Here is a 27,103-nt window from a genome sequence, read left to right on the forward strand (position 1 = left end):
GTGGGGGTTCCATTTGAGATTTAAGTTCTCAGCATTGAGCGCAAGATAAATGTGAGCCGAGCCTTCCTGCGATTTGTGGGAGGCAGAATGAAGAAATCAACAGTAGGGCGAGAATTGGTTTCCATATGTGTGCGGCGTCTTTTTTTCTTTTCATACAAGAAAATCCACAGATGACACACTGACCAAATAGTGGTAAAAATCTGATCCAAAACGCTCATGAAAATTGGTCTGTTTTTTTCCCCCCAAATAGTAAAAAAAAAAAAATCACTGACGTCCTAAGGGCTGCATTAAGTAGTGGCAAAGGCTCCGATTCTAGTGCTGCACCACTTTCTGACATTTTCATGAAATCCCCAGCTCTGCTCCAATTCCTAAGCTGCACATAATGGAGAGGACTTCAACACTGCAGACGAAAACTAAGGATTTGATGAAAACACAGGCGGATGAACTTGGTGACTGATTCCCCATAGTAGGACTACCTTTTCCACACCTTGTTTATAAATCTCTCGCACATCATTCAGTTTATCTTCACAAACTCAAACTGGACAAATACACTTTTCTGAATAAAATACAAGAACACGGCACATCTTTATTAAACAGAAAGCCTACAAAAGGGGCTTCTCTTATAAAATGTGACTTTTATAATAAATTACCAAAGTAATATAAGAAAAAAAATGGAGATGACGACCTGCAGTCACGTAGCGTGTTGTTAAAAAAAGTCTTCATGACATCTAGTCATCCTCGGTGGAGCCAGTTTTGGTCAGCTAAAATATAAAATACAGCACTGGTTAGGAAATCTTACTCTACATAATAAAGTGCAATAAGCAAAGAAACACTGAGCAGGAACTATTCTACACAAGTTTGGGAAAAAATGTTCTTCCGTAGAATACCAATCTTCTCTAGGGATGCTAACCAGTCTCAATTTAAACTCTCAAGTAGTTTTACCTAGAAACATATGTGGAAAATTGTACCATGCACTGCTGACAGGCCAGAAACACATTGTGAAGATTTATAGAAAAGTTATAGTAATTTCCTTACCAAACAATCATGTCACTAATATACATGAAAAGCAGAGGGAATCTTTGTATGGGTCCCAAGTTACAGACTGAATTATAGTTCAGAGTTGTACTTACAAAGCTTCAGTCGTGGCTAAAAAGTTTAGGGGTTAAACACATTTTTTTTTTTTTTATGAAATGCAAATGTAAAATCACCCATTTAGGAGATCATCAATAACTTCCAAGAGAGAAGTTTAACTGCTGTGAAGCATTGAACTGACACTTCAGGGTGTCCAAGAAAGTCCAGCAAGTGCCAGGAACGAGATCGTCTGCAAAAGAGGATTCAACACAAGTGCAGAGCTTGCTCAGGAATAGCAGCAGGCAGGCGTCAGGGCATCTGCACACACAATGGGGTGAAGGCTTTCAGAGGGTGGCCTGGTGTCACTATTTTGCACGTTATTTTTTTTAAAGCAATCCATTTGTTTCCCATTTGTTTCTCAATTTAAATAATTTGATCAAACTGCCAGTGTTTTGTTTACTAGCTCCACGTCATCTCCTCTTCCTCTCGCTGTTGGGGTACCTCAGGGCTCAGTCCTCGGCCCCCTTCTCTTCTCTTTCTACACAGCCCCAATTGGACAGACCATCAGCAGATTTGGCTTTTAGTACCTTTATCAGCTTTATGCTGATGACACACAACTATACACGTAATCCCTCGACCTTACCCCCGCTATACTACAGAACGCCAGTGACTATCTGTCCACAGTATCCAACATCATGTCCGCTCTCTATCTGAAACTTAACCTCTCAAAAACTAAACTTCTTCTGTTCCCGCCATCTATCCTCTCTAAATCTGACATTTCCCTCTCCGTGGGTGGCACCATAATAACACCCCAGGCGTGCAGTCTTGGTGTTATGTTTGACACCAATCTCTCCTTCACATCCCATATACAATCTCTTGCCGCTTACACCTAAATAAGATCTCTAGAATCCGTCCTTTTCACACCATGGAAACAACAAAACCCTGTCGCATTGATCCACTCCCACCTGGACTACTGTAATGCTCTATTAATTGGCCTCCCCGTTACTTGACTTTACCCTCTCCAGTCTGTCCTTAATGCAGCAACCTGGGTCGTCCATCTGGCTAATTGGTACTCGGACGCTCTTCACCAGTCCTTACATTGGCTGCCCATTCATTATAGGATAAAATTCAAAGTACTTGTTCTCACCCACAAAGCTCTCCACAGTGCAGCACCCCCCAACATCTCCTCCCTCATTTCTGTCTATAGGCTGAACCGACCGCTGCGCTCTGCAAACGACTATTGACTAACCTCTGCACTAATCTGCACCTCCCACTCCCGACTCCAAGACTTCTCCCGCGCTGCGCCAATCCTCTGGAATTCTCTACCCCAAGAAAATAGGACTATCCACCATTTGCACAGTTTTAGGCGCTCCCTCAAAACGCATTTGTTCAGAGCGGCCTAATCAAAGTCATTCTATGTGTAAGTGTGCATGTGTAGCCCATTCACTATCTCATCTATCCCTCACTCCCTCAAAATGGCTGGACCATCATTGTAAATACACACCTGTACTCTGTATCTCTCCCATCTCATTGTAGATTGTAAGCGCTCACCAGCAGGGTCGTCTTATTTTGCTTTAAATGTATTGTTAGTTAACGTTGTTACTTATGACTTGTGCTTTGAAACTGAAACTTGTAAAGCGCTGCGGAATAGGTTGGCAATATATAAAGATTATTATTATTATTATTTTTTTGGAAAAATGTTTTATGTTTTACATACGTCTTGCATTGGTGCACTAACACCTTGCATTGCTCATGTATTGTGGAAGCAAAGCTGAACTTTGGAATCCTGAAAAACGCAAGATAAACTCAGCAAGAAAACAGCAAAAAGTTTTGTTGATCCCGTGTTTTGGTTGCAGGGTTTTTTGTTTTTTTTTACTACCAAGAGACCAGATTTTGACTGCAAAAAAAAAACCAAAAAAACGCAAAAAAGCAAAATGTGAACATATACTTGTCTGATCTTAGGCTATGAAAAACTGTCAGTTGTGAGTCTTGAAAGTTTCTTCAAATCAAACTATGTGATCGTCTTGTCCATTTACCAGATTTGCACAATATCTGGTTTAGGTCATGCCTGCAGGTAACAGTACAAGAAGGCTCCGTTCATTTTCCGGCTTCATTTTTACAATGGATCTTTGAGCGATGAATGCATTGCCAATAGTGTCTTTATAGTCCCTGCATTTTTACATACCTATTGAGCTTATTTTTTAGTACAGAAAAATGTAATATAGAAATACTGCTCATGTAAACAGGCCTGTCTGCCATTTTTTGTGCATGTACGGTCCTTTGTGCACACAGACCGCATATAAACTGAAAATACTTTTTTCTGAACTTTGTCTTAAATTTCTCTTAGTGGGAAAACACTGGATTTTAATACAAATGGCACGGCATGGACAGCACATGGCAAAGATCTCCCTAGAAAGACATCTACCATGCAGCACGGGAGCAGCCCGGACCTCAGAGCCAGACTGCTGCGCACCAACTCATCTTTTGTCTCAACTTCAGCTACAAAAGCACCGAAGCAAAAAAAATAAAAAATGTATAATATATATCTATACACATGCATACATATATACTAAAAGGTGAACATATAGACCTCAACATTACACAGTGATTTTAGTCAACTTGATACTTACATGCTGGAAAAATGTGCCACCGCAGATCCCGCCGTGTCAATACCAGCCAAGGTAAAGAAAGAAATGAGAAACAATACAATAAGAACTAAGAAAATATTTTACCATTTCCCAAACATTAGAAGATGGTCAAGATTTACCTTAATTACATCAACCCAATTCCATCCACGTGGTAGCTCCCCCTTGTGGTCTAAAAGGTGTATGAGGAAAGAATTATTTGTGGGTTTCTTATTAGCTATGAGAAGATATTTCAGTTTTCATAACCGCTCAATAACTTTGTAACCATGCATATCGACAGATGTATTTAGCTGCAGACATGTTCACAAAAAACGTTGCTTCCTAAAAATAAAAAAAAACTTACAAGACTGTAAACCATTTTATGTAAAATAGTCAAAGTGCTTAAAAATCTGCATAAAAACTAATGACTTAGCGAAATGGCTTTTCACCCCTTACAGGCTTTATTGCGGCTGTAAAGCTGGTATAAAAAAGTTGGCCTCCTATCATTTAACTCCTTAGGCCTCTTTCACACTTCAGTTTTTTGCATCAATCAAAATCCGCCAAAAGGACGGATGGCGGATCCGTTATAGTACTGATGACAACGGATGCCACCTGTCCGTTTTTTTGACGAGAGAGCGCGAGAGCGCGAGAGCGCGAGAGCGCGAGAGAGTGAGCGCGAGAGTGAGCGCGAGAGTGAGCGCGAGAGAGCGCGAGAGAGAGAGAGCGCGAGAGAGCGCGAGAGAGCGCGAGAGAGCGCGAGCGCGAGAGAGCGAGAGAGAGAGAGCGCGAGAGAGCGAGAGCGCGAGAGAGCGAGAGTGCGAGAGAGAGAGAGCGCGAGAGAGAGAGAGCGCGAGAGAGAGAGAGCGCGAGAATTTTTTTTTTTGTCCGGTAACCAGAAAGAATTTCGGGTTAAATCAGTGCCAGAGAAAAAAACGTTGCAAGCTCCGTTTTGAAATCTTTGAGGATGGTGACGGACAGCAACTTTTGGCGGATCCTCAAAAAAACGGATGCAACGGACGGCAATCCGTCACAATCCGCCAATAATGGAAGTCAATGGGGAAAAAAACAGATCCTCAAAAGAAAATTGAGGATCCGTTTTTTTCAAAACCTGGCGGATTGTGACTGATTGTAAAAAACTGAAGTGTGAAAGAGGCCTTAGATGTATTGGCTAATAGTGGCCGTGGCATCCAAACTGTTTGACAGAGGGAAATGGCTCCTTCTGTCGGCCCTTCACATGGGCTGTGGCCACAGAGAGCCGCTGGTCCACCACAGGCCTCTGACTATTAGGCCTCAGTCTTCCTGGCAGTTTATCACTAGTCACCAACATAGAAATACGTATTACACAGAAGAGATCACAGGCTGCAGTCCTTCAAAAGGAGAAAAATAAATGGAACATTACGTTTAATTAAGATTAAAAAAAAAGTTGTCCTCCATAAAAAATCTAATATATAAAGCTCAATGTGTGTGTGTAAGTATGTACGGGATTGGCATCCGCACCGTCGCAGCTACAGCCACAAAATTTTGCACAGTCACACGTCTGGACCCCTAGAGCGTCATAGGCTATGTTGCGAGGCGAAATTTTAACCGTGCGTTCCAATTCACCAAACAATTTTGACCCTATCTACATATCTACATAATGGGGAAAAAGTGTATGTATGTATTGGCATATGCACAGCCATAGCTACAGCCACACAATTTTGCACAGTCACACGTCCGGACCCCGAGAGCATCATAGGCTATGTTATGAGGTGAAATTTTAACCCGTGCGTTCCAATTCACCAAACAATTTTGCCCCCATCTACATAATGGGGAAAAAGTGAAAGGAAAAGTGTTGGAGGCAAATTGACAGCTGCCAGATGTGAACAAGGGGGACTTAAAGAATGAGAGCGATGGCGCCAAAGAGTATATACCGTACAGTTGCTAAGGTGGGGCCCCGACATGGGATAGTCATCACACGCGGGGATATGAACACACACACAAAATGCGCCACACACTACCACGTGCTTCAACACATATACCACCCTCAGCACACATTTCACCACACATACACCAACCTCACCACATTAAAGTCAAAACACAAAAGTCGCCACTCAAAACTCGCCACGCTGTCCCAGAGCTGTTTAAAAGATGAAAAATGAGCTGTGACTGGATGCTATCAGTAAACAGTTTTCTCTGTAGACAGTTGTGGTAACTGAGGCTACTTATTCTTATTTCTATGGTGTTATCGTCCTTCTGTAAAGCCGGAAATAACACAATTTATTACCATGCCAACACAGACCACCCTCTGACACAGACTGCAGGGGGAGCCCAGTATCACACAGGACAGGATTAGATACACGGCTCAGCAGTCAGTATCACACAGGAGAGGAATAGATACACAGCTCAGCAGGCAGTATCACACAGGATCAGGGCTGTGGAGTCGGAGTCGGAGCTCATTTTGGTGGAGTCGGTATAAAATGGTCCGACTCCGACTCCTAAAATATATAATAAATTGGGTCCAGTAATTCAATGCAGAATGTGCTGAATATTTTTTCATAGGAATTTGGGAAAGTTATGAAATGTCCTATAAATTGCTGTTCTATTCCTGATCTAAGGCTACATTCACACACAGCGTTTTTGCTGCGTTTTTTGAGGATATGTTTTTCAGCTGCAAAAGCAGATCAGATTTTAAAAAAACCGCATCACCTGAAAGGTTTTTCAGCTCATAATGTTTTCAATAGCAAAAGCAGATTAGAAATCTGCTCCATCCATTTATCTGTCCCAAAAACAATGAAAGCCGGATAGCACAGAGACTAACTCTCTTTTTTTTTTTTTTTTTTTTTTTTTAGCACCAGTCAGGTACACCTCATAGCTGCCCAAAAGGACGCCCAGGACAGGCATTGCTCGTCTTCAGTAACATCAACATCAATTGATAGTTGGAATAAATACACTGCATTCATCACCACATCTTCTTAAGGTGCAGGCTTTATTTTCAAGTGTAGGGGTGTGCAGTATGAGGTTCGCAGCAGCTGAGGTGTCAGTGGTGAACTCTAGCACCAGTGAAGCTCCTTCTCTACAGACAAGGGTACAACACAGACAAGTAAACATATTCAGAAAGAAGGAAGGCAGTTATCTCAGAAGAATTGCTAGAGTGAACAGGATAACAAGATTAAGGCCTGTTTCACACTTCCGTTTTTGACCACCAGTCAAAATCCGCCGTTTTTGCAAAAAAACGGATCAGCCATTTTTTTTGGCGGATCCGTTTTTTTCCCCATTCACTTGCATTACTGGCGGATCTTGACGGATGGCCATCCGTTGGATCCGTTTTTTTTGCGGATCCGTCAATTTTTTTGCGTCCGCCGAGATGCCTGGACGGACCATGTAACGTTTTTTGTACTGCAGGATCCGCATTTTGATACAGTGCATGCCCGGAGGAATGAAGTCAGGAGGAAATTTAACCCTGGCGGACAGAGATTTTTTCTCTCTCCCCCCCCCGCTGGCATCCGTTCACATCAGTTAGCAACGGATCCGCTATCCGCCTTTTTGGCGGATTTTAACTGACACGAAAAAACCGAAGTGTGAAACAGGCCTAAGGTAATTACTTCTTAAAGCATATTTAAACTTTCAATAAACGGTGCATAAATCAATAGTCCAGTATACTGTATGTCTCTCTGTATGCTTGATGCTTGTTTGTTTTTTCTTTGGGAAGAAAAACTTTTGGGAAGCTAGCTTTTATACAATATACATACAATATACAGGGAAAATACAGCAACAGGATTGATGAGGACTTATATGAGGACTTGTATAGGTATAGAGGCCAAAACATCAAGTTAGTAGCTCTGTTATCAGTTTTTGTTCCTGGAGTATGATACACAACAAACTTGCCCCCTCCCTCCTCCCCTCTTCATAGACTGAAGCATTTAGTGAGCTGTACCCTAATAAGAAAAGCCTTGGAAATTCAAAGTAAAGCAATCTAATAACATATTTTACAAACTTTATATTTGTCATCTATTGATTTATGCAAAGTTTGTTTTATTTCTATCTAAAATTATTCAGTGGGGAAGTATGTATTTGATACACTGTCGATTCCCACCTACAAAGAATGGAGAGGTCTGAAATTTTTAATCATAGGTTCACTTCAACTGAGAGAAACAGAATCTACAGGAAATGTCTGACCTCTGTAATTGCAAACAAAGGTTTCTGTACCAAATATTAAATTCTGTTTTTTTTAGTGTATCAAATACGTATTTCATTCAATAAAATGCATATTATTTAATCATACAATGTGATTTTCTGGATTTTTTTAGTCTGTCTCTCACAGGTGAAGTGTACAATTGTAGACCTCTCCATTCTTTGTAGGTGGGAAAACATGCAAAATTGTCAGTGTATCAAATTCTTATTTTCCCCACTGTACATGGTTCCCTATCCTTGCTGGAATTATAATATACATTATTTTATAGGACAAAATTATTTTGAGAGTGAATTTATATGATTACAAAATGTCTAAGAAGCTCCCCATGAAGTCAGCTGTATTTGAGCATTTCACAGTGACTCAAGATAAAAAATATTTTGTGTGTCAATGTATGACAAGTGACCCAGAGGAAAACAAATGCTGTGATGCCAAAATCAGGGCATACTCAGGCAGTGAAAAAAATGCTCCTACAAGAGCTTCCAATCTAAAAAGACATTTACAACGCTTCCACCCAGAAGTTTTCAAAGCTGTGACTGAGAAAGATAACAGCAGCACCAAGAAACTCACGCCCAGCACTTCCTGCCAGGCAAAGGAGGAGGAAAGAGCATCTCAAACATCATTAACAAGATATTTTGTGACAAAGTTACTGTAACAATGACAGCAGATATGTTTAAAATACAGCTCCTACAGCTTGTTGTGAAGGACGGTGTACCATTATCACTATTTGCACGACCAGCTTTTACAGCTCTTAATGGAGAAATGGCCCGCTGGAAAAGAGAAAGAGAAAGTACTAGAAAATTAGTGATTGAAGAGGCCCTTAAACAAAAGGAAGATCTTAAAAAGACTCTCAAAAGACGCTTCATGTTTCTTAAAATGGATGCCTGCACACGTCACAGAGTGAACTATTTTGCCATCAATGTCCGATATGTTTGTGACAAAGAAATTGTTACCAAGCCAGTGGCAGTAAAAGATACTAAAGCTCATCACAGCAGCCAGGCCTTAGTGGAAAAAGTCCTGCAAGATTACGAACTCAAAAAAAGAACAGGTTCTTGCTATTGTAACGGACAATGCTTCAAACATGATAAGTACAATTAAACTGATGAATGAGAATAATGAACAACAGCTAGAAGAAAATTTAGGATTCAGTATGTTTGAGATGGAAGGCCACAGTGCTGTTCATGTAACTGAGGAACAAACAGATATTACTACAGAAGAACAGCAAAATTATACTTTACAAATAGATGATCTTGTTGAAGCTGCTTCAAAACACTTTCCTATTCATCACATGCGCTGTGTTGTGCGCACGCTGCAGCTGGCAATAAGAGATAGGCTGCAAGAGGGACATGCTGGAAATCTGATTGGAAAAGTGAGGAAATTGGCTATTGCCGCCAGAACCCCTAAAATTGATTCCATCTTGAAGAGACGTGCTGGGAAAGGGGCAATCGTTGATCAAGCCACTCGGTGAGGCAGCATTTATTTAATGATTGAGCGATTGCTTGAACTAAAACCGTTTCTTACAGATATGGCGAACCCTCAGGTAACCCTAAATGAAGGTCAATGGACATAGGTGGCTGAATTGAAGGAATTGCTTAACCACCCCATTTACCGTGACTAAAAAATTACAAGCTAAGGATTTAACTCCTGGCATTTTCATAAGGGAGTGGAAGAACTTGCTATTTTGCCTGTCCCAAAGAGGAGGTTTAATCGCAGATGGCATTTCTGCTTCAATGAAACGGAGAGAGACACAGCTATTGGAAAATAAAATTTTCCTGGCAGCTGTTTATGTGGATCCAAGTCATCGTATATTGCTTGATGATCAACAGCTTACTAAAGGAAAAGAAGCTCTGACTGAGGTAGCAGTTAGGATGAGTGGCCTACAGGAGGACTGCCAGGTGCAAGAGGACTTGGGTCCTGACAGTGCTACTGCTGCCATATCTTCATCCTTATCAGATGAGGAGTTTGACTTTGATAAGTATTTGTATGACATGGAGCAGGCAAAGCGTTGCCGCAAGGAAAAAGACTTCACTCTGTCTCCTATAACAAGCAGATTAACCATATTTCAGCAAAATGTTTCACTTGCTCTCAAAGAAATAGAAAAATTCAACCGTTCATCAAAACTGACTGTGCATGAGGCAATTCCTTTATACCCGGAAACTGTTAGAGATGCTGCCCATGTGGTTACGGCTTTGCCTCCAACCCAAGTTAGTGTAGAGAGGTTGTTCTCTGGCCTTAAAATTATTAGGTCAGATTTGAGGTCATCTATGAAGGAGGATCTGATGGAGGCAATTCTATTTCTTAGGACAAATTCATAGACTGCACAAATGTTATTTAGTATTTTTTTGTTGAAAACTGTTTTTTGCCACTTACATAGTTTATTACACAGTGTTATATATGTAAATCGATATTACATAGTGTATTAGATATTTACAATTTATTACAGTTTTTTGTGTTCTAAAGCTGTATTCCAATAAATATATTACAGTTGTGGCCAAAAGTATTGACACCCCAGCAATTTTGTCAGATAATACTCAGTTTCTTCCTGAAAATGATTGCAATCACAAATGCTTTGGTATTATCTTCATTTAATTTGTCTTAAATGAAAAAACACAAAAAAGAGAATGAAGCAAAACATTGATCATTTCACACAAAACTCCAAAAATGGGCCAGACAAAAGTATTGGCACCCTCAGCCTAATACTTGGTTGCACAACCTTCAGCCAAAATAACTGCGACCAACCGCTTCCGGTAACCATCAATGAGTTTCTTACAATGCTCTGCTGGTATTTTAGACCATTCTTCTTTGGCAAACTGCTCCAGGTCCCTGATATTAGAAGGGTGCCTTCTCCAAACTGCCATTTCAGATCTCTCCACATGTGTTCTATGGGATTCAGGTCTGGACTCATTGCTGGCCACCTTAGAAGTCTCCAGTGCTTTCTCTCAAACCATTTTCTAGTGCTTTTTGAAGTGTGTTTTGGGTCATTGTCCTGCTGGAAGACCCATGACCTCTGAGGGAGACCCAGCTTTCTCACACTGGGCCCTACATTATGCTGCAAAATTTGTTGGTAGTCTTCAGACTTCATAAAGCCATGCACACGGTCAAGCAGTCCAGTGCCAGAGGCAGCAAAGCAACCCCAAAACATCAGGGAACCTCCGCCATGTTTGACTGTAGGGACCGTGTTTTTTTCTTTGAATGCCTCTTTTTTTCCTGTAAACTCTATGTTGATGCCTTTGCCCAAAAAGCTCTACTTTTGTCTTATCTGACCAGAGAACATTCTTCCAAAACATTTTAGGCTTTTTCAGGTAAGTTTTGGCAAACTCCAGCCTGGCTTTTTTATGTCTCGGGGTAAGAAGTGGGGTCTTCCTGGGTCTCCTACCATACAGTCCCTTTTCATTCAGACGCCAACGGATAGTACGGGTTGACATTGTTGTACCGTCGGACTGCAGGGCAGCTTGAACTTGTTTGGATGTTAGTCGAGGTTCTTTATCCAACATCCGCACAATCTTGCGTTGAAACCTCTTGTCAATTTTTCTTTTCCGTCCACATCTAGGGAGGCTAGCCACAGTGCCATGGGCTTTAAACTTCTTGATGACACTGCACACGGTAGACACAGGAACATTCCGGTCTTTGGAGATGGACTTGTAGCCTTGAGATTGCTCATGCTTCCTCACAATTTGGTTTCTCAAGTCCTCAGACAGTTCTTTGGTCTTCTTTCTTTTCTCCATGCTCAATGTGGTACACACGAGGACACAGGACAGAGGTTGAGTCAACTTTAATCCATGTCAACTGGCTGCAAGTGTGATTTAGCTATTGCCAACACCTGTTAGGTGCCACAGGTAAGTTACAGGTGCTGTTAATTACTCAAATTAGAGAAGCATCAAATGATTTTTCGAACAGTGCCAATACTTTTGTCCACCCTCTTTTTTATGTTTGGTGTGGAATTATATCTAATTTGGCTTTAGGACAATTCTTTTTGTGTTTTTTTCATTTAAGACAAATTAAATGAAGATAATAATACCAAAGAATTTGTGTTTGCAATCATTTTCAAGAAGAAACTGAGTATTATCTGACAAAATTGCAGGGGTGTCAATACTTTTGGCCACAACTGTATGTTCTATCTAAATATCTTGATTATTGTATCATAAAAGTGATTAAGTGTCTGATGTTCACATTGTACAATAAATTTTTCACTTGAATATAATAATATATGTGGGAGTCGGAGTTGTGGAGTCGGTGGTTTGGCTTACCGACTCCACAGCCCTGCACAGGATAGGAATAGATACACAGCTCAGCAGTCAGTATCACACAGGATAGGATTAAATACACAGCTCAGCACACAGTATCACACAGAATAGTATTAGATACATGGCTCAGCAGACAGTATCACACAGAATAGTATTAGATACATGGCTCAGCAGTCAGTATCACACAGGATAGGATTAAATACGCAGCTCAGCACACAGTATCGGATTAGATACACGGCTCAGCAGACAGTATCACACAGAATAGTATTAGATACACGGCTCAGCAGTCAGTATCACACAGGATAGGATTAGATGCACGGTTTTTATGTGCAATATAATCATTATAATTTGTTGTAACTAACCACAGTTGGTTACTATGCCCAGGCAACGCCAGGCTCTTCAGCTAGTACAACATATTTTGCTTGCAGGATGCAGATACCTAAGAGTGTGTTTTTGAAAATATGTTTTAAATGCACAATAGGATTAAAATACTCTAGACGTGGAGCAAATCAATTCACACATTCCAGTCCACGACAGTGTCATATGGCCACTGGACATGGAGTCGGAGGCGGCATCCGCAGCTCTTCTTTTGATTGGCTGCCCTGGCGTAATGTCACACCGAAAACAACGGCGTCACACCAGTCCAGCGAATCAAAAGTATGGCGACGGATGCCATCAGCTAAGAGGACGATCAATTGGGACGTGCGAATCAACTACATAATGTACTTATTTGGTAGTATGATTAACGTCAAATGGCTATTCCTTTCCATTTTTCCCCAGAAAAAGTTACTGAATAAGCTATCATTCAATCGTGACACTGAATAATACAATTCATCTTGCAAAAATAAGCCTGCAAAAGGTACAAGACAAATGCAGTATTAAAGGGATAAACAGCTCACAGAACTACAAGTTCCTCTATACTTAAAAGGGGTTGTGCGACGTACAAAATACATTTCAACCTATATTGGTATAATAATACTTTCCGCAATTAGACGTGTTTAAATAAAATGTTCCTGTGCAGAGATAATCTTATAAATGTGCCACTGCTGTGCTGTGTACTGTGTAATGGCTGTGTCAGACCACACAGGAACATCACAGTAGGGCAGGGGTGGGGAATCTTTTTCTGCCAAGGGCCATTTGGATATTTATACCATCCTTCGGGGGCCATACATACTCCGCCCATAAAGTACATCCTGACTCTGGCAGTGGTGTCAGGACGTAATCTTTCATTGCATGCCCTTCAGTGTTCAGTAGTGAACACTGCATGTGTGCTCACTGAGGAAGAAGAAATTAATGAGCTGGTGGCAATCAAAATATAACTCCTTGCCAAAGTACTGTGGTCCCTGAGAATCTGCCCGGGGGCCAGATTAAAGGTCATCGAGGGCTGTAAATGGCCCTAGGGCCTGAAGTTCCCCACCCCTGCAGTAGGGGATCGTAGTTAATTCTTTTTGACAGGTACATTTCCCAACCTGTTGTTAAACAATATTTTACCTCCAAAAAATAATCAGCTGTGTACCTGTCATGTCCTGTCTGTATACCCTTTTGCTTCCTCCCCTGCCCAGGAGCTGCGGTATTATCAGACCATGTCATTGTACGGTCAGACACAACCATTACACAGTATATTATCTCAGCACAGGAACATTTTTTTTTCTTTTTTTTTGGAAACACATCCATTTGTGGAGTTTATCTTTATTCCAAGATCTAGTTATTAAAGTGTACTTTTGTTTGTGGCACAACCCCTTTAGCATGCATATAGTATTCCTTATACCTGCAGAGAGGAAGCCCTAATCTTACCACAGTGTCATGACCCAGACCAGTTTTCATGATAACGATAGTTGTGGAAGTCATGTACATCTCCATTACAAATTACCTGTCTTATCTGCCAGTTTCCTCTTTTGGGCTTTTGTCAACTGCTCTTTTTTGTCTTTTTTCTTGCTAGATTGAGTTGTGTTTGCTGATTCTATTGTGCAGTCATTTCCAATCGATGTCTAGAATAGAAAAATAGAAACAAAAAACACACACAGATATATGAAATATATTTTAGCAAAAGTCAAGCAAAGCACCAAGAGAAAAAAAAAAGAAAAAAAAAAATCTACATCACGTTTGCCGTATTAAATTCAATGATGCAATGATACAAGGATGCTACTAAAGCACTTTCAGAAAAACTAATTTTTCATTAAAAAAAAAAAAAAAATTTTCTTTCAACAAAGATAAAGCAATCTTCCATGATTTAAAAAAAAAAAAAAAAAAAAGGGCTGGGAATATGCTCCATAATATAGTAAGAATAGAAGTTGTGGGAGATGAGCCGTTAATGATTCCTAGAAGAATCCACACAATAAAGGATGCGCCCTCCCACCCTAATGGAGGTCCCAGTAGGGAGAACTACGATCAAAGGATCTTTTACATTTGGCCATGATAAATGTAAATGCTGTTGTAGGCTTGCACATAGGAAAAATTCAAAAGCAAAATGGATGTAGATGATAAAATGGGAGGAATCTGAAATAAAATCAGTTACTTAATTGCACGAACAATTATGTAGAGTATATACTTGGATGTCTGTGCAGGAATGCCCACGTTGTAGAGTACATATTGTAGTTCTCATATGCTCAGGAATCGCTTAAGTATATGTTTAACCCATTCCCGACAAGGCTACTTTCTGATTTTTTTTTTTCCATTTTTACCAGTTTTTCTTTCTAGAGATAAGTTTTTTATATTTCCGTCGACACCGACGTATGAGGGCTTAGGTTTTTGTGAGACGATTTACTTTTGTCTCCAGGTCAGTAAAATTACGGTGATACCAAACATGCATTGCTTTTTATTTTTGTCTTTTTAGTGTAAAAAAAAACAAAACAAAACACTTTTCTTTGCCATTTTCAGAGACACATAACCTTTTCAATTTTTGGCTGGAGTAGTCTCATCAACCCACGCCTGCTGACCTGCGGTAAGCTTTTTACCACGGGTCACTGCTGCGGGGTCACGCTGACATTTGACAGCATGACCCTGAAGCGCTCTGACTGACAGTCTTATTGGCGGTAGCGTTACAGCGGGTCGCGCTGACATCTGACAGCATGACTCCGCAGGATTCTGACCAACAGTCTTACCAACAGTAGCGTCACCACCGATAAGAACTATCGCACCGGTGTTTTTGCTACACTATCACACAGATGACAGTGTGGGAAACACCATAGGAAGCCCGTGAAAACGCAAACAAAAACTCAGCAAATGCGCAAAACATTGCTGCGGATTTAACTGACTCAATTGAAGTCAATGGGTGAAAAACGCCGCAAAAATGTACAAAGAATTGACATGTTGCAAAAAAAAAAAAAAAAAATGCACTGCAGATGCTAAAGGAAAATTACTGATCATGTGCACAACACTTCAGGAATGTCATTGAATTAGCTTGCATAAGGATTCCATGGTGTTTTTGGCCCATTTCCGCCTGGGGAAAACGCATCAAAAGAACCGTGTGAACTCAGACTTAGAATGATCACAAGATGTTTGAAAATAGATGTAAGCGTCAAGCTGTCAATAAGTGATGACCTGTGCTGCACTTCACATCATTCCCTTGTGTCTCTTCCCAAATAATAAAAAACACTCTGTACAATACTTACTACACTGTTACTGAATGGTTGATGGCTCTCCATTAATTCTTCCTTATTGTCTTTGGCATATTCAAATAAGGTGTAAGTCATCGATGTACCGAGGTTAGCCTCCACCTGCTCTTGTAACTTATTTACAATGCACCGTTTCACAGCTGGAGAACTAAAGCAGACAAAAAAAAAAAGGATGAAAAGAACAGAAATACCAGAACAAACAGAAATGTATAATACAGGACTTACATTTGATTATTAAAAAATGCATTCATAGATATATTGGGGGCACTTTCGGGGTAGGTTTCTGGCCATGATATTTCAACAAGAAAGGCTTTATGGTCCCCGATGTCACCAACCTGTAAAATAGTAAAGGAGAAAGAATTATCAAATTCTTGGTTCCCAAATACTCATTCTCTAGGGGGCCAGTGACATTGTGTCTACTGACATGTGCTGGGTCGGGAGTGTAATCGGCAGAGATCATACCTTTTGTTCTATTAGTTAGGACAGTGGGATAGTGCACTTGTCCCATTCAGTAGGATAAGATAAATGCAGGATCCCTGCTGATCGTGTGCACCACACCCAGCACGCTTTAGTCCCACTCACCTCCTAGTGCGAAAATGAGGGAAGCCAGAATAACCTTTTAAATATAAACTGAGTTGGCTCAATAGTTTCTTCTACAGCTTGAAAAATAAATGTGGGTTTTATTGGCAATAGTTCATATATTAAGCCATAATTAATGGATATAACAATACAAAGAGCTATATTACCCGATACTGAAACACGGTAGGTCCGAGCTCCTTAAAACAATCATCTCCTTCATAGATAGATCGGAGAGCTTCCAACTCCATCTGAAATAGAGCAATAACATGACTGTTAAAAAAAAAGAAAAACTCTATTTCACATTATTCGAAAATGCCTTTTATCACCCAAGCATCTATGTCATATCAAAGCATGCACTGCTATTCCTGAAGGTGCCACGACATTCAATAAAGAGCCGCCGGCACGCTGTCATCCCTGTGCAGGGACCTGCCGACATCATTCATGTCATTTTCAGGTCTATACATTTAACAGTTTGTTTTTTTTCCTTTCTAAATATTATTTCATTGCATGTCCTACATGTTCTAATCTCCAACCCTCAAACTAAGGGTACAAGGATACTGTTTTGTTTGCTACCCTCTTAAAAGTGCTGTCCCAGCAGTGGCTGTAAATGAGATCTGATCGCTGCTGTTAACCATTAAAATGCCGCTGTCAATCTCTGACAGGGGTTTGTCAATGAAACATGTTCTCGTGCTCACACATACAGGGTCTCATCCGCACACCTATGAAGAAATCGGGGAGCACCAACAAGTTATCATGACAGGCGGGCGCCATTTGACTTTTTGAATGAAAAAATTAGCTCCAATCGTTAGCGGACACCATGTCGCGTTTGGAGAGCCCCTGTGTGCTTAAACTTTGGAGCTCCCCCACAAGTGACCCCATCTTGGAAACTAGACCCCCCCAAGGAACTTATCTAGATGCATACGCACTTTGAACCCCCACGTGCTTCACAAATTGATCTGTAAAAATGAAAAAGTACTTTGTTTTTTCACAAAAATTTTCTTTTAGCCTCAATTTTTTCATTTTCACATGGGCAACAGCAACAGGATAATATGGATCGCAATGTGTTGGGCAATTTCTCCTGAGTACACCGATAACTCAGATGTGGTCATAAACTACTGTTTGGGCGCACGGCAGGGCTTGGAAGGGAAGGAGCGCCATTTGACTTTTTGAATGGACAATTAGCTCCAATCGTTAGCGGACACCATGTTGCGTATGGAGAGCCCCTGATGTGCCTAAACATTAGAGCTCCCCCACAAGTGACCCCATTTTGGAAACTAGACCACCCAAGGAACTTATCTAGATGTGTGGTGAGCACTTTGAACCCCCAAGTGCTTCACAGAAGTTTATAACGCTGAGCCGTGAAAATAAAAAATAATTTTTTAGCCCCCAATTTTTTATTTTCACAAGGGTAACAGGAGAAATTGGACCCCAAAAGTTGTCCAATTTGTCCTGAGTACGATGGTACCCCATATGTGGGGGAGAAGCACTGTTTGAGCACACATCGGGGCTCAGAAGGGAAGTAGTGACGTTTTGAAATGCAGACTTTGATGGAATGGTCTGCGGGCGTCATGTTACGTTTGCAGTGCCCCTGATGTGCGTAAACAGTAGAAACCCCCCACGAGGGACACCATTTTGGAAACTAGACCCCCCCAATGAACTTATCTAGATGTTTGGTGAGCACTTTGAACCCCCAAGTGATTCACAGAAGTTTATAACGCAGAGCCGTGAAAATAAAAAATCATTTTTTCCCTACAAAAATAATTTTTTAGCCCCCAATTTTTTCCCCCCCAAGAGCAACAGGAGAAATTAGACCACCAAAGTTGTTGTGCCATTTTTTCCTGAGTACGCCGATACGCCATATGTTGGGGTAAACCACTGTTTGGGCACACGTTGGGGCTTGGAAGGGAGGGAGCACCATTTGACTTTTTGAACGCAAAATTGGCTGGTATCAATGGTGGCGCCATGTCGCGTTTGGAGACCCCCTGACGTGCCTAAACAGTGGAAACCCCTCAATTCTAACTCCAACCCTAACCCCAACACACCCTTAACCCTAATCCCAACCATAACCCTAATCCCAACACACCCCTAACTCTAATCTTAACCCTAATTCCAACCCTAACGGAAAAATAAAAATAAATATATTTTCTTTATTTCATTTTTTTTCCCTTACCTATGGGGGTGATAAGGGGGGGAGGCTTTATGTACTATTTTTTATTTTGATCACTGTGACAGGGTCTATCACAGTGATCAAAATTAACCTGGAATGAATGAATAAATCTGCCGGCCGGCCGATTCGGCAAGCGCACTGTGCCTTACGCCCGCCATTTAGGAAGATGGAGGGACGCTGGGACTCAAGTTTCATTGGTGAAATATTACTATCGCTCCGATTGGTTGTTGAAAGTGAAACAGCCAATCAGAGCGATTGTAGCCACGGGGGGGCAAAGCCACCCCCCCCCCGGGGTGAAGTGAAGTACAAGACCTCCTGTACCTGCGGGTCAGGTGACCTTTCAGTGACCCCTGTCACCCGACCCGCAGGAACGCGATTTCTATCATGACGCCTATGTAGGCGTCACAGGTCGTAATGGCACGACTTTTCATGACGCCTATGTAGGCGTCATAGGTCAGGAAGGGGTTAAAGGGAACCTGTCAGAAGGATTGTGTTCCGAAAGATCAGTGGTTCCCAAACTCCAGTCCTTGCAGACCCCAACAGGTGATGTTTTCAGGATTTCCATAGTGTTACATGTGAGAGAATTCTTGATGCCTTGATGATACTTCCATCACCTGTGAAATATTAAGGAAATCCTGAAAACATGACCTGTTGGGGTCCGTGAGGACTGGAGTTTGGGAACCACTGTGATAGATGCTACTGTGCAAGCGCATCTGCCCGCCCCTTGTTGCTGCAGCCCCTATTCATCACAGCAATGTAATAGGCACTAACAGACAAGAGATAGTGTGCAGGTGTCGCCATTTTAATGAAGTGACTTTTTTTTTTTTTTTTAAATACACACATTAGAATTACATTATGCAAACTAGTTGGCAGGTCAGTGAGGGATCAGTGACCTGTCAGCAGTCTGCATTATGAATATCTAATCAAAGCACCATATACCCCAGCCCCGCCTTAGGACACGAGCATATCATTAACACAAAACTGAAAACAAGGATTAAAAAAGAAGCACAAGACAGATTTCATCAACCAAGGTATCATTCTAATCAGTATAACGGCGCCGACCTGACACTGTGTGTAGGTTACTGTGCACAATCCTGCCGACAGGTTCCTCTTAAGACCTCATTCACACATCCTTGTATGTTACATATGCATAAAAATAGTCCAAGTGTCATTAGTGTTTTAGATCAGTGTGTCATCAGTGCGTCGATGCATGCCACCAGCGCGCCCCGTCCGCCTGGCGTCGGTGCATGCCACCAGCGCGCCCCGTCCGCCTGGCGTCGGTGCATGCCACCAGCGCGCCCCGTCCGCCTGGCGTCGGTGCATGCCACCAGCGCGCCCCGGCTGCGTGTCGTCGGTGCATGCCACCAGCGCGCCCCGGCTGCGTGTCGTCGGTGCATGCCACCAGCGCGCCCCGTCTGTGTGTCCGTTTTTCCCCATCAGTGTCAGCAGTGGTTTTCACGTACGGATACATAAATAACAAAGCTTCTCCTACACATTACAGTGTCAATTACGGACATCACACGGATCGTACACTGAGGCCATCCATGTGCTGGCCGTGATTCTCACAGACCAAGACTTGTATTGGCACTTTTCATCTGTGCTAACAAAAATGGACACGTCTCCATGATTTCTGGACATACGATCCATGGGAAAACCTGGACATGTGAACAGCCCCATAGCCTACAAGGAGCATGTGATCTGTGGAATCACACTAGACCACGTACGTGCTACATGGATGTCTGTCTAAGGCCTGAGGTCAGGACTGTCTGCAGCATCAGACAGGACAGGCCACAGGGGGCGCTGCTCTAAGCTGGGGTCACGTCACGTGCTCTTCTGGTAATACAGACCCCCTCATATAACGCTGCACAGGATCAGCCACTCACCTCCTGGTCCTCGTTGGCAGCCATGCTGTCAGTCGTGCAGAGGCTGCGGCTCCCAGCACAGAGGCGTCACATCAGCCCGCACCCCAACCAGCTCAGCCAGGCTCCACCACTAGTAATGTGTCGTTCGCGAACGATCCGATACAAAGAGCCGGCTCCCTGCTGTGAACGAAATGAGCCGGCTCTGCAGAGTGAACGAGCCGTTTTTTTTTTTCCTGGCCCCTCTGCAGCTTATCAGACCCAGCTTAGTGAAGCCTGACTGTGACTCATCTGGGGGAGGAGCGGTCAGGAGAGGAGGAGATGGGGATAAATGCGGGGGAGTTAACGTTAACGCAGGGCCATAAGCGCAATGTGAACCTGGCCTAACAATATGAGATGATATACCAATCTGCGGAGCCTCTCCTCCTGCACAGACCATATACTGTGTGTATATGCCATGTATGAGGGGACAGTGAAGTATATCTTTATTTGGGCCTAAAGGGAACGCACAGGTCATTGCAGATGGTGATGATGACAATGTGCTGCGTCCCTCCTCTTACACACAGTCACACACCATATATGCCATGGAGGAACTGGCAGGATATATTTGGGACTGAAGGGTTAACTCCCCTGCATTTATCCCCATCTCCTCCTCTCCTGACCGCTCCTCCCCCAGATGAGTCACAGTCAGGCTTCAGCTGGGTCTGATAAGCTGCTGAGGCGCCAGGAAAAAAAAACAACGGCTCGTTCACCCTGCAGAGCCGGCTCATTTCGTTCACAGCAGGGAGCCGGCTCTTTGTATGGGATCGTTCACGAACGACACATCACTAGACCGCTGAGTGTTGTGTATCCGGGGTGGTCGCATTTTTTCTGAGGATCTCCAGCCCGGGGAGGAGGCGGACATGTACTGAGGCCCAGGCCGTGTGTCCCCGCAGCCCCCACCACAGCTGTCCGGGAGCTCTGACGTCACAGGTGCAGGGTATACAGCGTGCTGGGGCAGGGTGTGCTCTGGGGACGGGCTGTCAGTGTGAGGAATCACATGTCATGTTCATTATCTTCCCTGGTTGTATGGTCACATCACAGGGGTCCTGAAGCTCCTGGGCCCCAAGGCTCAGGTGACCTGTGTAATAAGGCACGGGTGTCCTGTAATGCTGCTGTCTCCTTAGGTGGCCCGGGGGCCTGGGATGAGCTGTACCCCTGCTCCCTCATAGCTTTGCTTACAATCCTTTTCTCCTTAACCCTCTAACGACCACCCAGCTTCTTTTGCATGTGGGCTCCATGGGTTCCAAATCTGCAACAACACCCCTGCCATTCCAGCAATCTGGGCTACATCAGAAGGGACCCCATAGATATACAGAACTGGAGAACCTGACCCCCCTTTCCTCCGGCCACAGAGGTAGAGGAGCCTTTGCTCTGTGCATAGGCCATGGCACTGATGTACACAGCCAAGTGCATCGGTCCAAATGGCTGGAAGGAAGAAGGATCCAGGATACTCTCGAGACCCTCGCCGATATACACTGTCATATCACCCATACAATGAATAGCTGCTGAATCCCTCAGGCTGGAATATCCCTTTAAGTGTCAAGGTGCATTGATACTGACGGTGAATGAGCCTTCCTAGGACCACTTGCTTCTTGATCATCTTGCAGTGTACACAGTCTGCCAATGAACCCACGAAGGAGCAAAGCTCGGAATATTCTCTTTTGTGTTGCTCACAGTATCCTGGCTCTCAGCAGCACATAGTCATCTGAAGACAAGACCCGTGTTCAGAGCGGATCTGATGTGGGGTCGGCCTGTGTAAAAAGGCTATTAAACAACCGCAGGTCAGCAAACAGCGGATCGGGGGACACTAGGAGTAAATCTGCAGCAGGTATCAATCTCTGGTGTAAATGTAGGTATGCTGTAGATTTTATACTTAGAGGGGTGATGCCCATATTTACAATTTATCATCTATACAAAGGAAAGGTATACATTTCTGAAGGGAGGGGACCGACCACTTGTGGACCCCCACCAGTACTGAGAAGGGGGCTCCGCAGAACTCCGTCTTAATGACGTGGAGGTCAAGCATGCTCACCACCACCACTCCATTCATTCATCATGGGGCTTTTGGGAATTGCAGAGTACCATTCTCGATAGGGATGAAGGGATGGAAAATTTGTGGAGTTGTTTCAGGATGCTGATTGTTGAAGACGTCAAGTACCAGGAAATATTAAGCACGCGGTTTTATTCGACGCGTTTCGAAGTATAATACACTTCTTCAGAAACAACCACATAGATATGTGAAACGCGTAGGCTAGAACGCATGCTTAATATTTCCTGGTACTTGACGTCTTCCGTAATCAGCAGCACGAAACAACCCCACAAATGTCCCATATCTTCATTTCAATTGGTCGGACGAGTCGTGGATTCGCAGCAGCTGAATAAGGCCTCTTTCACACATCAGGTTTTCGCCGTCAGGCGCGATCCGGCGCTTTTGACAGAAACCGGATCCGGCGAAATGCAATGCCGGATCCGGTTTCCCCTCCACTGACTTGCATTAGCGCCGGATCGCGCCGGATGGCCATGCGTTTCATCCGGTTTTCGCCGGATCCGGCAATGTGTCGCAATCCGGCGTCTGGAAAAAACGGCTACTGTAACGTTTTTTGTCTCCGGCGAAAAAGCCGGACACGCCGGATCCGGCGCGTCCGGCTTTTTCACACAATGAAAGCCTATGAGCGCCGCAATGCGCCGGATCCGGCGGCCGGATCCGGTTTTTTGGTCTGAGCATGCTCAGTAGCTCTGGCCACAGGAGATATATAAAAGCAAGACAATGGGACCCTCATCCACACCCAACATGCCACCCAAGCCAAGAACCAGGAGCAGGAGAAGGCAGCAGACATCTGCAGCAGCAGCACCACCCCAAATGGAGCAGCAAATGGAACATGCTGAGGAGGGGAGTCCAGCAGCAGATGAGAGACGGTAATTATCAAATCCCCCATTCCTCCAAACTAGGGCCATGGAATATCAAGATATTCATTGGCCCTTTGTTTCTCTTTATTCAACAGCCGCCAAAGAGATGCAGCAGCAGCAGAAATGGCATCACTAGCAGCAGCAACAGCAGCAGCAATACCCACAGCCATGGAGTCTGGCCATCAACAGGACAGCACATCTTCTTCTGGGAGCCCTCCCTCGCATCGTCAGCGTTTGACGGTAAGTTTTTATTTCCAAAATCCATCATCTCTGTAATATATGTCTATTCATTGCCTTTTATTTCAAAACAGGAATCACAAGATGAAGAGGAGCTCCCAGAAGAAGAAGGAAGGGGTGGACAGACACCTGGAGTGGGCTCACAATTGGTAAGTTTTTTGCATCAAACGCAGAAACACAACATCACACTACACACAACACATAGAAAACAATGTTCTGCAGACCACACACAGCAAACAAATGCCTACATCCAAAGACATAACATTTTTTGTTTTCTTCTCTAGTCTTCCCAATCTGGTGCTCGGCCACGAGGTCCTCGCAGTGCCTCCCAGGGTCGTCGGCGACAGCAACGCGGCGGTCACCAGCGTGTAAGTATAAATATTTTTGCTTTGTTTTTTTGCACTTTTTATTTCATTTCTTTTGTGGAGGCTAATGTTATTTTTGTCTTTTTCTTTAACAGCCTTCACAGCGTGCTCCCGACTCTGACGGTGAGGATGGAGGACTCGATGTGGACCACCTCATCGATCTCGTCAGAGAAAGGGAGCCGCTCTGGAATATGGCTGACCGCCGCCACGCTGACCTTATCGTTACCCGACGACTCTGGGAGGAAATCTGTTCGCTCCTTGTGGGCCGCTGGGAGGACCTCGATGTTCGGGCCCAGATTAAAGAGCGTAAGTATATACAGTACCGGTTGCTTGATGTAAACCAGTGTTTCCCGAACTCCAGTCCTCGTGGTCCCCACGGATCATGTGTTCAGGATTTCTATTTACTATGGAAATCCTGAAAACATGACCCCTGGGGACCATGAGGACTGGAGTTTGTGAAACACTGATGTTGTATACTAACCACTCCTTTCTCGTTTCAGGGAACAGAATTGTGAATCGGTGGCGGTCTGTGAGGGATCGTTTCAAGAAGGAGTTCAATAAAGAGATGCGGGCCCCGAGTGGATCTGGAGGACGCAGGAGCAAGTACAAGTACGCACAAGCCCTGTCGTTCCTCCGGGAAACAATGCTCACCAGAAGGTAAATATTACACACCACATGTGAAAAAAAATGTTAGATGTAACTTTTTTTTTTCAGCCAGGGCCATACCATGTCAGTATTTTAATTGTTTTTTTTTCTCTTTATTCCACAGCACGGTGAGCAGCACTCGGGAGCCTGCATGACTGGACCCTTCTGAGGCGATCCCTGAGGAGACCGGCACCGAGGGACACTTCGACCGCCCCGGTACATCTGCACCTTCCCAGCCTTCCCACACATTCGACCCATCTGTCCCATCCACCAGCACAGGAGCATCGTGGCCGCCTACATTACATGAAGCTGCTGGTGAGGAGATCGCTTTCCCTTTACCCCACCCTTCTGCCCCTGCCACCTCTAGTACACCTGCGGGTACTGGGCGGCAGCGGCAGAGGGGTCAGGAAAAGAGTTATGCGCAAGAGTTCTTGCATCTGAATGCATCTTTCCAGAACTGTCTAAAAGTCTTGTCAGAGCAAATCTCCGCAGGCTTTCAGCAGATCAACTCCAGCATTCTGGAGGTGAAGACACTTCTGCAAACCATGCATTCAGAAGCAAGATCTTCGCCAAACCACACCTTTTTCAGGTCTGTTGTGGAGCGCATGGCAACACTATCTCCTACCCAGCAGATGCATGTAATGCATTCGTGCCACGGTGCTCTACTGCAGGTTACCTCCCAACCTCCACCTCCCACCACTGTAGTTCCTCCACCTGCACCCCCTCCAGCCACTTTCCATCCTCCCCCTCCTATTACATCTGCACCCCCTCCAGCCACTTTCCATCCTCCCCCTCCTATTACATCTACACCCCCTCCAGCCACTTTCCATCCTCCCCCTCCTATTACATACCAGCAACCTCCCCAGTACCAAACTCCTTCCCCGTACCAAACTCCTTCCCCGTACCAAACTCCTTCCCCGTACCAAACTCCTTCCCCGTACCAAACTCCTTCCCCGTACAACTTTCCATCAACATCATCTGCTCCTACAGTCCCTGCCCAACCCTCCACTCCACCGCCCACCACCTCTTCTGCCTCCAACATGTCCACCCATTCTGTAGCTTTTTCCACACCTTCACCTCTAACTGTTCCTTCCCCACCACGATCCCAGTCCTCTCTCCACACACCCAGTGTCGAAGTGTCCCGCAGCCCCTCCAGCAGTATTTCCACCCCACACTACACAGATTTGTAATGTGTGTTTTTTAATAAAAATGCCCATTGGGTTTAAAACCTTTATTAAAAAAGTTTTTTGCACTTTAAAAACATTTTACAAAAAAAAAAAAATTTTAAATAAAAGTTAAATTATCGTTTCACAATGGTTGTCTGTCTTTTCTTTCTGCGGCGAACTATGTTTAAAAAAAAGGTTAAATACAGGGTATTTCAAAGGTAAAAAGGTATTCAAAACCAGGTATATAACTGTGGGTAAATTTTAGCTTTTTGCCACAGTTGTGTTCCTGGTTGTGTTTGAAGCAAAGTATTTCACCTAAAAAGTTGTGTTTATTGTTGGTGATTTCCTAACAATGTACACAACTTTTGTTAAAAGGTGAAATACTTTGCATAAAACACAACCAGGTACACACCTGTGGCCTAAAGCTAAAAATAGTAAGACCATGACAAGATAGCCAACTTTGGTTGGCAAAGGTATATACTGTTGGTCCAGAAGGTACACAAGTTTGGTTAGGGCACAAATCTTTCACACTCTGTCATCCTGCCAGTGTACTCTGCCTTGAGGGGCCACAAGGGTCAATTTTAAAAACCGGATCCGGCGTAATCCGTCGAAAAACGGATGAACCGGATGAGACGGATCCGGTTTTGTCTGTCAAGAACAAGACGGATCCGGCAGAAAACCGGATCCGGCACATCAGGTTTTACAAACATTTGCCGGATCCGGCATTCCGGCACGACGCCGGATCGCGCCTGACGCCGAAAACCTGATGTGTGAAAGTAGCCTTAGACCCTATTTGCACTCCAGTCCTATTTTCTCTCCATTCTTTGTACCCTTCTCAATAGGGGACATCTTGCAAACCTAATAAATCCCTTCCATCGATGGCTCATTCTTACCATATTTTAGATAAAAAATCCCGATATGTTCCATGCATTTATGGCATGTTTCCTATACAAATAAATACAATTAGGGTTTTGCCTTTCTTTATCTCTCAGGTATTCTCACCGAGTTCCAAAATGAGCCCCACACAGTGGGATTTTCCTGTGGAGCTATGCTGTCGTCCTATGGCCTTTGTGACCCTCACTGGCCTAGATGTGACCTATAACGCTGTTCATCGCGCCATTTGGGATGCATTTTGTGCAAATAGACGAGCGGACCGCGTACCCATCTCTTTCAAAGTGCTACCTGGAGATCATGAATACCCCAAATGCCGAACAAAGGTAGAACGTGCAGTCTGTGACATGTATGACGCCGGGTGCGACTCTTCTTGGGGTTCAGTATTTGGATGTGATCACAAGAGTCCGTTACGCTGCAGACTTGGAACAGATTATATTCAGAGTCGCCTTACCAGCATTTCGGGTGGGAGCTGACATCTCCATTTGTTGCTGACAAATTTTAAGCTTTGAAATATCCAGCAA

General features: G+C 43.7%; 2 protein-coding genes across 4 annotated transcripts in view; one reads left to right on the plus strand and one right to left on the minus strand.

Annotated features, from left to right (window-relative positions):
• Positions 1-566: 566 nt before the first annotated feature.
• On the minus strand, positions 567-20,536 carry RWDD4 (RWD domain containing 4). Its single transcript, XM_073578234.1, has 7 exons — positions 20,351-20,536; positions 16,468-16,548; positions 15,947-16,056; positions 15,719-15,869; positions 13,978-14,095; positions 3,702-3,888; positions 567-761 (listed from the first exon to the last, which is right to left on the minus strand). The coding sequence occupies exons 1-6, from the start codon at positions 20,372-20,374 to the stop codon at positions 3,800-3,802; spliced, it is 573 nt and encodes a 190-aa protein (XP_073434335.1). The 5' UTR covers positions 20,375-20,536; the 3' UTR covers positions 567-761; positions 3,702-3,799.
• A 575-nt stretch (positions 20,537-21,111) lies between these two features.
• The window catches only part of TRAPPC11 (trafficking protein particle complex subunit 11), an 87,662-nt gene continuing 81,670 nt past the window's right edge, over positions 21,112-27,103 (plus strand). Inside the window, exons 1-3 of one of the 3 annotated variants that reach the window (XM_073578229.1) lie at positions 21,112-21,298; positions 21,976-22,196; positions 26,681-26,905. In XM_073578229.1, the coding sequence (XP_073434330.1) occupies positions 26,702-26,905 (204 nt within the window). In that variant the 5' untranslated portion in view covers positions 21,112-21,298; positions 21,976-22,196; positions 26,681-26,701. The remainder of the gene's footprint in view (positions 21,299-21,975; positions 22,197-26,680; positions 26,906-27,103) is intronic. The other 2 variants (XM_073578231.1, XM_073578222.1) reach the window with 2 other exon arrangements.

This window comes from Dendrobates tinctorius, unplaced genomic scaffold (genome assembly GCF_039654945.1).
Source record: "Dendrobates tinctorius isolate UK_male_01 unplaced genomic scaffold, ASM3965494v1 ptg000008l, whole genome shotgun sequence".
NCBI classification, from domain to species: domain Eukaryota; kingdom Metazoa; phylum Chordata; class Amphibia; order Anura; family Dendrobatidae; genus Dendrobates; species Dendrobates tinctorius.